At 54.2% G+C, this 14,778-nt stretch overlaps 2 protein-coding genes across 3 annotated transcripts in view; one reads left to right on the forward strand and one right to left on the reverse strand.

The window, feature by feature from the left end:
• The window catches only part of ZMYND12 (zinc finger MYND-type containing 12), a 36,469-nt gene extending 34,238 nt beyond the window's left edge, over positions 1-2,231 (reverse strand). Inside the window, exon 1 of one of the 2 annotated variants that reach the window (XM_073316521.1) lies at positions 1,915-2,231. In XM_073316521.1, coding sequence (XP_073172622.1) covers positions 1,915-2,171 — 257 coding nt within the window. In that variant the 5' untranslated portion in view covers positions 2,172-2,231. The remainder of the gene's footprint in view (positions 1-1,914) is intronic. The other variant, XM_073316522.1, reaches the window with a different exon arrangement.
• Positions 2,145-11,784, forward strand: PPCS (phosphopantothenoylcysteine synthetase). The gene is made up of 3 exons (XM_073316523.1): positions 2,145-2,662; positions 2,983-3,086; positions 11,238-11,784. The coding sequence occupies exons 1-3, from the start codon at positions 2,170-2,172 to the stop codon at positions 11,607-11,609; spliced, it is 969 nt and encodes a 322-aa protein (XP_073172624.1). The 5' UTR covers positions 2,145-2,169; the 3' UTR covers positions 11,610-11,784.
• The last annotated feature ends 2,994 nt before the right edge of the window (positions 11,785-14,778 follow it).

Below are 14,778 nucleotides of genomic sequence, written 5' to 3' on the forward strand. Positions count from 1 at the left end.
GCATTTGGAAGGGAGAGGAGGGGAACAAAGGGCTGAGATGGCCCAGGGAGCTAGAGCAGGGCATTGAGGGGGAAGGGAATGAGGATGGAGATGGCCTAGGGGCTGTCACAAGGCATTGGCGGGGGTGGGAGGGTGCGAGACTTGGGGAATCAGAATGCAGATAAGGGGCAGGGCACTGAGAGAGGGGGAAAATGAGGATGGAGGTGACCAGGGGGCTTGGGCAGGGTCTGTGTGAGGGGAGGAGAATTGGGGTGGCCAGGGTCTGGGGTAGGGCACTGGTGGAGAATGGGGGCAGCCCAAGGTCTGGGGCGGGGTGCTGGGGTGGGCAGGGAATAGGGGTGACCAGGGATCTGGGGCATGGCACAGGGGTAGGGGAATGGAGACAGCAAAAGCAAAGGGCTGTCTCCCCACCCCCACTCTGCCTCTGCTCCCAAGGCCTCTTTCACCAAGCCCCTACACCATGCTTGCGCCTCTTCCCTCCTTTCCTTGTTGCTCACTGCTCTCCCCCTCCCCCTTCGTTGTCTTTCAATCCTCTCCACCGCCCTCCCCCACTGTCCAAGCTGGGCTCCCTCTGCTCTGGGGCCGGGACAGGAGCCTGCCTGCACAGGAGATGCAGGTAGGAGGTGGCCCCAGCCCAGCAGCGGCTGACATGGATTGATGACCCAGGGCCGCCCCCTGCCGGCAGTATCCGGATTTCGGTGTCCGGTCAGCACATCTGACTGGACTTTCCCCTTGACAGCGGGGCTCCTGGCAGCCGGCGCTGTCCCAGGGCATTGGGGTCGGGGGCAGGGAGAGGGAACCAGAAGGGCGATAGCCCAGGGCCAGGCTTGCTGGGAGCCATCGACCCAGGCTGGAAACCCTGTAGCGTATATAATGGAAACCACTTCAGGCCAGGGGCCTGGCACTGGGCGGGGGGAGGAGGAGGAGGAGGGCCGGGAGCTGAGGAGCCTGGGGCGGGGGCGGCCGCGGCGCTCTGGGGGGACGGGGCACCGGCCGGGGGCGGGGGCGGGGCACCGGCCGCGGGCGGGGGCGGCCGCGGCGCTCTGGGGGGACGGGGCACCGGCGGGGGGCGGGGCTCTGGGGGGACGGGGCACCGGCCGGGGGCGGGGCACCGGCCGCGGGCGGGGGCGGCCGCGGCGCTCTGGGGGGACGGGGCACCGGCCGGGGGCGGGGCTCTGGGGGGACGGGGCACCGGCGGGGGGCGGGGGCGGGGCACCGGCCGCGGGCGGGGGCGGCGCTCTGGGGGGACGGGGCACCGGCGGGGGGCGGGGGGCGGCGCTCTGGGGGGACGGGGCACCGGCGGGGGGCGGGGGCGGCGCTCTGGGGGGACGGGGCACCGGCGGGGGGCGGGGGCGGCGCTCTGGGGGGACGGGGCACCGGCCGGGGGCGGGGGCGGGGCACCGGCCGGGGGCGGGGGCGGCGCTCTGGGGGGACGGGGCACCGGCCGGGGGCGGGGCACCGGCCGCGGGCGGGGGCGGCGCTCTGGGGGGACGGGGCACCGGCGGGGGGCGGGGGCGGCCGCGGCGCTCTGGGGGGACGGGGCACCGGGCGGGGGCGGCCGCGGCGCTCTGGGGGGACGGGGCACCGGCCGGGGGCGGGGGCGGCGCTCTGGGGGGACGGGGCACCGGGCGGGGGCGGGGGCGGGGCACCGGCCGGGGGCGGGGGCGGGGCACCGGCCGGGGGCGGGGGCGGGGCACCGGCCGCGGGCGGGGGCGGCGCTCTGGGGGGACGGGGCACCGGGCGGGGGCGGCCGCGGCGCTCTGGGGGGACGGGGCACCGGCGGGGGACGGGGCACCGGCGGGGGGCGGGGGCGGCCGCGGCGCTCTGGGGGGACGGGGCACCGGCGGGGGGCGGGGGCGGCGCTCTGGGGGGACGGGGCACCGGCTGGGGGCGGGGGCGGCGCCCGGCGCTCACCAGTAGCAGGTGACGCGGCAGGCCCCGCAGCGCAGCTGGGCCGGCCCCCCGCACAGCTCGCAGCGCAGCGGCCGCCCGCGGGGCAGAGCCAGGGGCACCAGCTGCTGCGCGTTCATCCTCCAGCTCCCGCCCCGGCCGACGTCCCCGGGAAGCGGCGCGTTGCCGAGCAACCCGGGGCTTCCGGCGTGGGCGGGGCAGCACGCGGGGCGCTTCCGGCTCGCAACTTCCGGGGCGGAGGCGGCCAGCGCGGCCGGCATGGCGGCGGCGGGCAGCGCGGACAGCCCCGGGCCGGCCGCGCCAGAGGCGGAGCAGCGCGTGCGGGCCTGGGCAGCGGCGCAGAGAGCCCGCGGGCGGCGCGTGGCGCTGGTGACGTCGGGCGGGACCCAGGTGCCGCTGGAGGCGCGGGCCGTGCGCTTCCTGGAGAACTTCAGTAGCGGGCGGCGCGGGGCGGCCTCGGCCGAGCGCCTCGTGGGCGCCGGATACGGCGTCTGCTTCCTGCACCGCGCGCGCTCCGCCTTTCCGTGGGCGCGCGCGCTCCCGCCGCCGGGTCCCGCCCTCTTGGACGCTTTGCGCGTACACACGGGGCCTAGTGTCACCGCCGACCCAGCCGCGCTGCCGGGGCTCGTGCCCGCGCTGCTCGGGTACCAGCACGCCAAGGAGGCAGGCGCGCTCCTGCCGCTCGAGTTCACCGGCCTCACCGAGTACTTGGCGCTGCTGCGGGCCGCCGCCAGGGCCCTGGCGCCCTTCGGTACGGGGCGTGGGTGGGGAGAAGGGGCGGCCGCCCCGCTGGGTGTCCTGGCCGGGGGGCGTGGCACCGGGGGGGTCAGGCCTGTCCAGTGTCTCTCACTGGCCACTGCCGGAAGGCTGGGGCCTGCTGGGGTCGGTGGACCCTGGGGCTGGCCGTGGGTGGGAGGGAGTCAGCCCTGTTTGAGGGGGGCCCTGGCGTGGGGAGGGATTGTGGCATTGGGTGGGAGAGAGGTCATCTCTTTTTTGGGGGGTCCCGGCATTGCGGGGGCCGGATCAGCCCCCCTCGGGGCCATCGGTGATTCTGGCTCCTTTCCCCCGTAGGCTCCAGCGTGATGTTCTACCTGGCAGCAGCCGTGTCAGATTTCTACATCCCAGCATCAGAGATGCCTGAGCACAAGATCCAGTCCTCTGAGGGCCCCCTGCAGGTGATGCAGCTTCTCCTGGGCACTGGGCCTTGCTCTGTGTCCCTTGTTGGATCTTGCTTGGCAAAAGTGTGATGTGGGGCAAAACCTGGCTTATTGATTCGGTGCGCTGCTAGCGCTCTGTGGGGAACCAGGACTCCTGGGCCACATTCCCTGCTCTCAGACTGACTTAAGTTACCTCGGGCAAGTCACTTACTCCTCTTGGTCTGAGAGTTCATATACAAACCTGGGGTGTATTAACGCCTCTCACAGGGACTAAGAGCCTTATGACGGCTCAGTACTTTGAAAATAGTGTGCTATGGCGCCACTACCAAACCAGCCATCCCTATTCATTAGATTGGCAGTAATGAAAGCCTAGGTCTGTCTGTTTTTCCTCTGGTTTTTTCTCTATTCTTCCCTTTATTAAAGGCTTCCTTTTTGATAGGTAGCTATTTTACTGGGATCTCCAGTTTCCTTTTTTAATTATCCTTTCTCAGATAATTCCTCCATGGCAACAATTCATTCTCCATTATTAGTTATTTGTATTCTGGTAGCACTTGGAAGCTCTGGCTGAGATTGGGTCCCAGTTGTGACAGGCTCTTTGTAAACATGAGGAAGGAGACAGTCCCTGCTCTTAATAGCTTATAGTCTAGCTGGACAAATTAGACAAAAGGTGAGAAGGAAAACTGAAGTGCAGAGAGGGGAAGTGACTTGCTTAAGATCACACAGCAGGTCAGTGATAGAGCTGGCAATAGAACCCAGTTCTTCTGATTCCTAGTCCAGTGCTCTAACATCTGAGACCTAGACTTATACTAGCAGGCTGTGGAGGTAGCTGTCTCCTGTATGTAGCCTGAAGAGGTCATTGAAGAATGAAGCAGGGTCCTCTTTCCTTCCAGATGCTGTCTTCTGTATTTATTAATTCTTCTTTGATTAGCCTCTGTGCATGTACACTGTTGGGATGTGCAAACAGTGAAGCTTGGACTGATGGAACCTTCTAATAGCAGTGCCTGCTGAAGTGCTCACATGTCCGTCCTCCAAGGTTCCTCCAAACCAGTTTGATATCCAGGGAACAAATCAGGGAATCTAGAAGAAGTTCAAGTCTTCCAGTTCTGATCTTTCAGCCCTCAAGTTCACCTTCCCTCACCCATAGATTATGATCTCCCTAGGTAGTGGGGCTGGTTTCGCCTTCCTCCAGACAGCTGTTAAAGGAGCCTGCTCGCACAAGATTCAGTGGAAAGATTCCACCACCCTTGCTAATAGCAAAGGAAAGGTCTCCATTAATCCTAGATACTCCCTGAAGAATCATAGAATCATAGAATATCAGGGTTGGAAGGGATCTCAGGAGGTTATCTAGTCCAACCCCCTGCTCAAAGCAGGACCAATCCCCAATTAAATCATCCCAGCCAGGGCTTTGTCAAGCCTGACCTTAAAAACTTCTAAGGAAGGAGATTCTACCACCTCCCTAGGTAACGCATTCCAGTGTTTCACCACCCTCCTAGTGAAAAAGATTTTCCTAATATCCAACCTAAACCTCCCCCACTGCAACTTGAGACCATTACTCCTTGTCCTGTCCTCTTCTACCACTAAGAATAGTCTAGAACCATCCTCTCTGGAACCACCTCTCAGGCAGTTGAAAGCAGCTATCAAATCCCCCCTCATTCTTCTCTTCTGCAGACTAAACAATCCCAGTTCCCTCAGCCTCTCCTCAGAAGTCATGTGTTCCAGACCCCTAATCATTTTTGTTGCCCTTCGCTGGACTCTCTCCAATTTATCCACATCCTCCTTGTAGTGTGGGGCCCAAAACTGGACACAGTACTCCAGATGAGGCCTCACCAATGTCGAATAGAGGGGAACGATCACGTCCCTCAATCTGCTGGCAATGCCCCTACTTATACATCCCAAAATGCCATTGGCCTTCTTGGCAACAAGGGCACACTGCTGACTCATATCCAGCTTCTCATCCACTGTCACCCCTGGGTCTTTTTCCGCAGAACTGCTGCCTAGCCATTCGGTCCCTAGTCTGTAGCTGTGCATTGGGTTCTTCCGTCCTAAGTGCAGGACCCTGTACTTGTCCTTGTTGAACCTCATCAGATTTCTTTTGGCTCAATCCTCCAATTTGTCTAGGTCCTTCTGTATCCTATCCCTCCCCTCCAGCGTATCTACCACTCCTCCCAGTTTAGTATCATCCGCAAATTTGCTGAGAGTGCAATCCACACCATCCTCCAGATCATTTATGAAGATATTGAACAAAACCGGCCCCAGGACCGACCCTTGGGGCACTCCACTTGATACCGGCTGCCAACTAGACATGGAGCCATTGATCACTACCCGTTGAGCCCAACAATCTAGCCAACTTTCTACCCACCTTATAGTGGATTCATCCAGCCCATACTTCTTTAACTTGCTGACAAGAATAGAAGAAGAAGAAATAGAAGGTCCTGCTGAACATGTGGATATGGATATGGAGGTTCAGACATCACTGGATCACAATGTGAGAGCAACTTCTTCCAGAAGATACAAATTTATGGACAGCATAACATTATAGAAAGGATGGCTGAACAACCCTGAACATTCCTTCTGTTGTATTAGAGGAAGTCACACACCCAGTTTCTGATATTCTCTATTCACCCACTAGGTGTAAAATCAGTCCTAGATAGTTTGTTCCAACCAGCAAAAAAAACTAGATTAAATCCAGCATCTGGACCAACAATTTCCAAAAAAGCTGACAAGTTATACTAGCTTGTAACAATGCTGATTCTGGCAGGACCCAACTGAGTGTGCCAATTCAGGACAAATTGCTTAAAGCAGGGCAGTTACAGCCCAAGGCTGGGGTTTTTCCACCTCTAAGGCAATCCAAACCAGCCAAACGGAGCAGACTTTGGTCTCACCCCACTGGCTAACCACAAGTCACACAAGCAATTCCCTTAGACACTTCAATTTCCCAGTATCTCCACCAGTGCCCCTCATTATGGGGATAAATGGTTATGAAAACCAATACCCCAGTACAAGAAAAAAGGTTCTCTCGATCCCAAAGGATCGAGCCCCAGACCCAGGTCAATATACAAATCAGCTCTTACCCACAAATCACGCTGTTGCCAATCCTTTAGAATCTAAAATCTAAAGGTTTATTCATAAAAGGAAAAAAAGATATAGATGAGAGCTAGAATTGGTTCAATGGAATCAATGACACACAGCAATGGCAAAGTTCTTGGTTCAGGCTTGCAGCAGTGATAGAATAAACTGCAGGTTCAAATCAAGTCTCTGGAGAACATCCCCAGCTGGGATGGGTCTTTCAGTCCTTGGTTCAAAGCTTCAGTGTAGCAAAGTCCCTCCAGAGACAGGAAGCAGGATTGAAGACAAGATGGAGGAGCTGCAGCAGCTTTTTATAGTCTCTTGCCATGTGGTCTCTCTCTTTGTCCCAAAGACAAACTGTCCATTCCATGGCCTGGAAACACCTCAGAGTTCTGTCCCTAGGCAGGTCCCTGCCTACCTGGCTGAGTCCCAAGGCATGTCTGCCCTCTTTCAGTGGGTCACTTGTATAGCTGATGGTCCTTAATGGGCCATCAAGCAGGCTAGGCAGAGCTGACCCCAACTTGTCTGGGGTGTCACCCAGAGGCACAGCATAAGTTTGATATACAGACTGTATAGAGCCAATACTTATATCTTTAAATACAAAAACGATACATGCAAACAGATAGCATAATCCTAACCAGCAAACCATAACCTCATCTTAGACACCTTATTTGACCCCCCTTTATACACAATTTGGTGCCACTACAGGATCTTGATTGCAACAATGTTCTGTGTGGTCCCAGTTCAAGTCAATAACGTCACACAGCTGCCTCAGAGCTTCTGGTTAGTCCATCCCTGTGCAGATTTATTGGTGGCGATAGTGGCCCTGCAAAGACCTCAAGGCAGTCAAGTGTGCTGTACCCTTTCAAATAAAAAGTAAGAAATTAGGTGCTCTGTGTAGAAGGGTATTCTGGCACATGCCAGTTATCAGCCAGTCCAAGCTATCAATATCACTTAGGAGAGAAGATAGTTTTACTCCAGAGGGCATTCTATGCCAAAAAATTAAAAATTCTGCACACAATATTTTTAAATTCCACAAATTTTATTTGTCAAATATATGTGGAGGCTCCCGTATGGCACTGGGGAGCACAGTCCACTGGCTTCACAGAAGTGGGCGATCACTGTGCAGGTCCCCACAAGACAGACTCAGCCCTGACACAGCAGAAGGACAGGGCCTTCCCCAGAAACACCTCAGGGCCCTGCCCCTCCGTGCCAGGTGCACCAGATGTGGGCAGGCAGGCTCAGCAAGGCAGGATCCAAGTGTGGAGGGTCTTGGTGTGGGGGGATCTGGGTGTGGGTGAGAGGGTTCTGTGTGGGGCAATCTGGGTGCAGGCGGCTCAGTGGGTGATCTGGGTGTATGGAGGATCAGGGGCTTGTTGGGAGGTTCTGGGTGCAATGGTAATGAGACTCTGAAGGGGGGGGGCGCAGGTGAAGGTGGTTTGTGCTCAGTAGGAGGGTCTGGGTTTGGGGGTTCAGCAGGGGGTCCAGATGCAGCTGGTTGGGACTTAGTAGGGTGGAGATCCAGGTGTGGGTGGCTCGTCGGGGTAGTCCAGGCACAGGGGGAAGGTCTGAGTATGAGAGGGTCTGGATGCATGGGGGTTGGGCGGATGGGGGAGCAGTTTCCTGTACAGTGATCCCTCCCCCTGCAGCAGAGGAACGATGGGTAGAGGAAGTGCAGGGGGATAGAGTTTGCAGAGCTTCCTACAGCTGGGGGAGAAATCGGGTGGGTGGGTCTGACATGGCCCAGGATGTCACGAGGGGAAAGAGTAAGTCCCATCCTCCCCAGCCTAGCCAAGACTAGTAGCTGAGCCTGGCGCAGGGTAGGAGCTATCAGCCAGGTCTTAGTTCGCTCCTTGCCCCACAGTGATTTACCTCTCTGCCAGCTGCCCTGGGCACCCGAAACCTACTGCTGGTGTGGGTCGCCTGACCACTCTTGTGGCTTCCCTTTGCTTCCTTGTCGGAAAGTTATTTTACTGTGGGAAAGCAAAGAAATCTGCTGGGGACATAAATTCTGCGCATGTGCAGTGGCACAGAATTCCCCCAGGAGTATAGTTTGCATAGTTACTACTGGAAGAGGAGACAAAACTAGACAACACACTGATTACCAGAGTTCACTTGGTTGAGAGCATCTTTCAGTTCTTCAGATATGACATCCAGAGCTTTAGCATCTGTGATCACCTTGAGGCACCATTGGAGTCTGCAGTTGTCCAGACTCCCTTCAGAGACAAGAACTCAAGTAAAAGACTTTCCATCTGATGGGGAAGGGCTCTTTAGCTTGAGAACAGATGAGGTTCCAGAGAAACTAAAAGATGCTGGGTTTACTGCAAGAGAGATCAGGTTTCCAGATCTACCCTTACTTAGATGATTGGCTCATTAGTAAAAAGAAAAGGAGTACTTGTGGCACCTTAGAGACTAACCAGTTTAGTCATGCATCCGATGAAGTGAGCTGTAGCTCACGAAAGCTTATGCTCAAATAAATTGGTTAGTCTCTAAGGTGCCACAAGTACTCCTTTTCTTTTTACTAATACGGACTAACACGGCTGTTACTCTGAAACCTGGCTCATTAGTGTTTCCTCACAGGAAGATGTAGGAATAGCTATGTCGCAAACATGAGTTCCTAACACTTGAGCTAAAGTTAAACTGGAAGACTCACAAAAAACTCCAATCCAGATCATATCTTTTATTGAGTCAATTCTGGATTCTTAAAAAGGCAGAGCTTTTTGCCCAGAAGAAAGATATTTTACAATCCTTACAGCAATAGATATATTGCAAGACAGCTTCAGTGATGTTTTTTCAAGCTGAGGGGCCTTATGGATTTGTTGACATACGTAACTTCTTATGCTCACCTAAGGTGAGACCTGGACAGCATTGATTAAGAATGCGCTGCATACCAAATACAGACAATATGTTTATGAGAATAACACTCTCCAAGGAGGTCATGTGGTATCGCTCATGTGGTAGTCTGAATGTTGCAGTGAACTCAGAGTTAACCCCCCAGCTCTGTTGATCACAGTTTCTTCTTATGCTTCTAATATAGGCAGGGGAGGTCACTACGTTTCGGTATTCCTGAATTTCTTCCCCACTTTTAGGACAGAGTGGCTCAGGCAGTTACTGACAATGTTTTATGTGAAGAAGCAAGGGAGCAAATCCAGCGAACTGCAAAAAGGCCCTGGCTTTGTGGGAGTGTTGCAAGGTACAACAAATGTATCCCATAGCTCTTCACTTTTACAGGCAAGGACAACATATTAGCAAATCAGCTGAGTAGAGACTTTTACACCATAATTATGAGTGGGCATTCAAAGACCTGACTGTAAACAACATCTACTCCAGGTGGGGGTATCCAGACATAAAACTTGGCAACAAGACAACTCCAAATTCCTGAGGTTTTGCTCCAGGGTAGGAATAGACAATCAGTCCATCTTGGATGCATTTCATCTAGACTGGGGAGTAGGTCTGCTCTATGCATTCCCTCTTCCCCTTCCTCTAATTCAGAGAATTTGAGAAAATCAAACAAGACAAAACCAAGGTTATTGTGATTGGCCTGGCCTGGGCAAGGCAACAGTAGTTCTCAGATCTTCTGCAACTATTAGAAGAAATTTCGGTCTTTTCTTCACCATTCCAGGCCTGGTGACCCAGAATGGTCAGATTTGCCATTTGGACCACAGACTGACTCCTTCACAGTCTTCACAAGACTGTCCTGTTTTGTTTTGTTTTGTTTTTTAAAAAACTATTAATCTCCAGTAAACAATCAATGTGGTGGTGTTATGATCATTAGTGGAAAAGGTTCTTGTGGGCAACCAACATTAACATAAACCCAGTTTGAGCTCCTATTCAATCAATATTAGGATATTTACTTCATCTGAATACTTGTATGCTGCCATCTCATCAGTTAAAATACATTTTGCAACTATTTACTCTCATCCGATCTTAGCTGAACAAAGGCTATTCACTGTAGAAGGGACTCACTGCAAGTGTGTCCCCTGTTGGATGGGTGTGGCATAGCAAGCTTTCCTCCTATAACACCCTCTGGTGATGGCTGTCTCAGTCCTGTGTTGGTCCACAGCTTCTTTTGGCCCTCTGGACAGGTCACATTTGTTCCCATACCTTCCAGGATACTCCAGTGCTAAGTCCACACAAAGCAATACCCAAAGGTCAGTCTCTTTAGCCCGTCTTCCTGGCAGTTACTAAGATCCACAGCTCCAGGGATCTTCAGTGTAGATCACTCAAATAGATACCAACTCTCAATGCTTTACTGAACCCTGTCTTGGGCTTGCCTTAACACGAACCCTTTGTCTCCTGCCATCTTGGTACTTCCTCGCTCTAAGCTCCAAATTGAGCCCTCTTTCAGATTTGCTGCAGTGAGAATCAGCATCTCATGTAGCCTTTGGGCATGAGGAGCATTGGACCTTGTGGAGTATCTGGAACCATAACTTCATATTAATACAGTTGGGATTGTTAATTTAGCTTGGTATTTAAATGAGAAATTAAACGAGGCATGGCTGTGGGCTGGCTTCTGTAGTCCAACTCATCTCCTCTGAAGCTCCAGCATTTTTTGGAGGACTGTATCTTGGGAACTCCTTCACCAAATGACCTACCATAATTTGCACCATAGATAGTATCTCACTTCGTGAACTGCAATACCAATTTTCAAGTACATCTGATTATGTATGTATATTTTACTGGTTTGAAAATTCAGTTTCAAACAGGATTATTGTTATAAACGTTGTGGTTACTTCTCCCCCAGTAATAGACGAGGGATGAATTTAGCTTCTCAATAGCAGGAACTTGCATGTTGATACTATTACTTTGTGCTGATTCGTCTGCTAAGTAGATTCTCATTTTTGTTATCCAAACTGGTACCCAAAATTAGTTTCACTGTGCTGGTACATTAATGACACCTTTGATCCTCCCTAGTAAGGTTTAGCAAAATGGCATTTTAGAAATCATTCCAAAGTGTAAAACTCAGCCCAGAACTCTTAGGCATAATGTAACGTGAAGCTGGCACATGCCTATTCACTGTCTTTATCTCTCATATTTAAATGTCATACTAACGTGTACTGAAACTTCTAGTGTCTACTGAAATTTTTTTTCCCCCCAATGCAGATCACAATGAAGATGGTGCCAAAAATGCTGTCTCCTCTAGTCAAAGAATGGGCCCCTGAAGCATTTGTTATTTCCTTTAAATTGGAAACTGATCCCTCTATCTTAATTGATAAATCACGGAAGGCTCTGGAGACATATCGTCATCAGGTGGTGGTAGCAAATGTTCTTGATTCACGGAGAACATCTGTTCTTCTTGTAACCAAAGACTCTGAAACTAAATTATCACTTTCTAATGAAGAAATAGTACAAGGCGTGGAAATAGAGGAGAAGATAGTAAGCCATCTTCAGTCTCGACACACGGCATTTATAGATAAACACTCTGAAAGGAAAGGACCAGCTTATTCTAGCTCTGAATTATCAGAAACAAATTGAACTTTGAGGGTGTGTATGGAACTGGAGGAACTCTCTATTACAGTAAATGGGGGGGACCCATCTGAGGCATTGTGTATGAGGTAAAAAGTGTGAACATCCACCATAGTTTGTCTCATACATGACTTCATAAGTTATTTGCTGCTTATGTTAAAAAAAAAACTGAAATGAAAACGTTCCCCTAAGGATGGTATTGTGCAAGTTTGTAGAGAAGAGAGGGATATTTCCCTAATTCTCTCCTTGTGTGGGGGTGGGGAAGCAAGGGATATATGGGTGTATGTTACAGTTTCTGCTTCTTCAAAAACTCCATGTAGCAGCCCACTTTGAAGTCCCGGAAGGATGGGCAGAGTCCACCAGAACAAAATTCCCCCCTTCTTCAAATGGGAGAATGGTCGCAGAGACAGGGGACAACAAATGATTAAACAGGAAGGTGGGGGGGAGGGGGGTTCAGTCAAAGATGTAAAACGGGAACCATATAGGGACACTGAGCAGAGAACCCTGAACAGCACCCATAGCACCACGAAGGAGGTGAAGTCAGCGGAACTCTTCCTGGATGTGAGACAGTGACTGAACAGAAGTAGTCCCTACAATTGCAGTGAACCTCCCTGTCAGGCTGCTTCTTCTTGGTGTGGTAAATGATCATTTTGGCCAGTAACAGGAGGCTGATGTGAAGGTCTTGTGACTTTATGGAGCCATAGATAGGAAGTCTGGAGGAGTAGATGGGTAAAGGGCAGCTAGAATTGCATCAGAAGGTTCTGGAGGATGCGAAAGGGAGCTATTACCTGGCACAGTGGAGGTAGGTGTGTGTCCAGGTCTCCCTCTTGGTAGAAGGGACAGGCATCAGGGGTATCTATGAGCCATGCCTGTGCTCACAGCTGCCATCTAATATCCCTGGTGGGCAAAGGGACCAAGGTGGAATTAAAGCTGGCTAATGGGTTCCTGTCACAGTGCGAGACTCACCCCTGCAGAGCCTCCTGCTGCTCATCCAGAGAATTAGCATTCCAGCCTCCAGAGCACCCTCTGCAGGCTGTTGTCCCACTTGCCGCTAGCCCCCCTATGTCCTTCCCAGACCCCAGTGCCCCTTTTACCCAGGGTGCTGCCCCCTGCCAGTACCCTTACAGTCTCTGGATCTCCCCTCCCCAGGGAACCCCCACTCACTATCCCCACCTAGCCTCAGTCTTTGGCTACTGTCAGTCACTGTTAAGCCCCTGCACACTGGGGCAGACTGCAGTATATAAGCCAATCATCATAGGCAAGGGGAGTTTGGACCTGCTACCTCTGGGCTCCCCCTGCAACCCCAGTACCTGTCTGACCTTAAACTAGGCCTGCAGGTTGGGGGGTTTCCAGGCTAGAGCTTCCTTGGCTTTTCCCCAGCCCTGCTCCACTTCTGGTATACTCACCAGGCCTATCTCACTCCACAACTAGAGAAGACTGTCTGCTCCTAGCCCACTGCCCTCTTATAAGGGCCAGCTGAGGCCTGATTGTGGCTTGGCCACAGCTGAGCCTGCTTCCCCCAGTCAGCCTGGGAACTGCTTGCTCTGTTACAGCCCTCCCTGGGCTGATTTCAAGCCCGTCAAGGCAAGAGCAGGTGACCATGCTGCTACAGAAAGGAAAGGTCAGTGTGCTTGGGCTGCCCTGCTGGCTGCAGCTCTCTCCCTTCCTGGTCTGTGGCTACTGCTGCTGCTGTTTGGAGCTCCCTCCCTCCCTGGGCTGTTGCTGCTGGCTGGAGCTCTCTCCCTCCCTCCCTGGAAGACCGCTGCTGGCTGGGACCCGTTCTGGGAGCCGCTGCTGCTGTGCGGAAGGGGGGCCTTGCTGGCCTGCCCTCCCATCCCCACCCCTCTAGAGGAAGGAGAAGCGAGGACCCCACTACCACCACCATTGTCACCCCTTCTGCCTGGGTCCTCACCTGACTGGCCGCCCGCTTGCTGCTGCTCCTGAGCTGGCTGCCCCGTCGAGGAGGAGGAAGACCACTGCAAGGAATTGTGGAGGGGGTCGGTTATTGGACTGAGTGACTTTAACAGCTGTGCTCTTGGGGTGGTGGTAGCCTTTTGCTGCTGTGGGGGGGCCGGGGGAGAGGCGTGGAGCCCTCTCCCAGTCCTGTTGCCCCCCCCCGCCATATCTTCCTTCACCACCACCACCACCCCTTTTTGCCACCACCCCCTCCACCAACCCAGCTGACAATCAACACCTGCTGCTCGCCCCTCGAAGGGGCTGCTCGCTTCTTTGTCCACCACCATCTGGGACTGTTTGCAGCAGCAAGCAAGGACTGGAGTGAGCCCCACAAGCGCTCATGGGTGCACTCCCCCCCCCTCTTTTGTTTGGACTTGGCCCCCCTCCCTCAGTTGCATTTGGGTGGGGGGTCTTCCCATTACCCCCCAGCCCAGGTTTTTTTTTTCCTCCCTTCCTCCCATAGCTCCCCGGAAGAATTTTCCTTGGTTGTTTGCCTGTCCCACCCTGACCCCATCCTAGGATCCTGGGTCTGTTAGTGTACCTACCCTGTCCTAACCTTTCCAAGTTTGTCACTCTGCCTGCCCCGCCCTTCCCTGGAGTTTGGTTCCCCCCTGCCTTTGTGCTTTACTTGCCCACCTCAGTTGTTTGCTGTTCCCCCTGACCACCCCTGCCCTGCCCAACCCACAGTTTGGTGTGCCCATGTCCCTTTTCAGAGCGCTTGTGCCCCATTCCCCCCTTTCAAGTTGTCTATCCTGATCACTGCACCTCCCCTGATGTAATTATAGTCCTTCCCCTTCCGAGTGCAGCCGGAGGAGCCGGCACCGTGCCCGTGATTGTCCCCCTCTCCTTTGTTGTCCCTGTGTCCTCCTGTGGTTAGCATCCTCCTCCCCTGCCTGCAGCCTAGCGGGGAGGAGTGGTTGCTTCTTCCCTTCCCCCGGTGCCCCCCTCCAGTTCCCCCCCCCCCCGCCCATGCTGGTACCCTCCCTCCTGCATACAGTCTAGCAGGGGGGAGTGGTTGGCCCTGTCCCACCTTTCCTACTCTCAATACCCTGTCTGTTGGACCCTCCTCCCCTGCCTGCCGTCTAGTGGGGAGGAGTAGTTGTCCATTGTCCTACCCCAATTTAGGGCCTCCTCCTGCTTCTTTCCACCATGGCGGAGGACCCTGCCTCTGCCCCTGGGCCCGACCCTGCTCCTGCCCCCACTGCTCCCATTGTTCCTCCCC

The sequence above is a fragment of the Lepidochelys kempii genome, chromosome 18 (assembly GCF_965140265.1).
Source record: "Lepidochelys kempii isolate rLepKem1 chromosome 18, rLepKem1.hap2, whole genome shotgun sequence".
NCBI lineage: Eukaryota > Metazoa > Chordata > Testudines > Cheloniidae > Lepidochelys > Lepidochelys kempii.

Coding starts and splice junctions, on each gene's coding strand:
- PPCS (XM_073316523.1), top strand. CDS start 2,170: ATGGCGGCGGCGGGCAGCGCGGACAGCCCCGGGCCGGCCGCGCCAGAG. Junction 2,663..2,982: donor CAGGGCCCTGGCGCCCTTCG/GTACGGGGCGTG, acceptor TTTCCCCCGTAG/GCTCCAGCGTGATGTTCTAC. Junction 3,087..11,237: donor CCTCTGAGGGCCCCCTGCAG/GTGATGCAGCTT, acceptor CCCCCAATGCAG/ATCACAATGAAGATGGTGCC.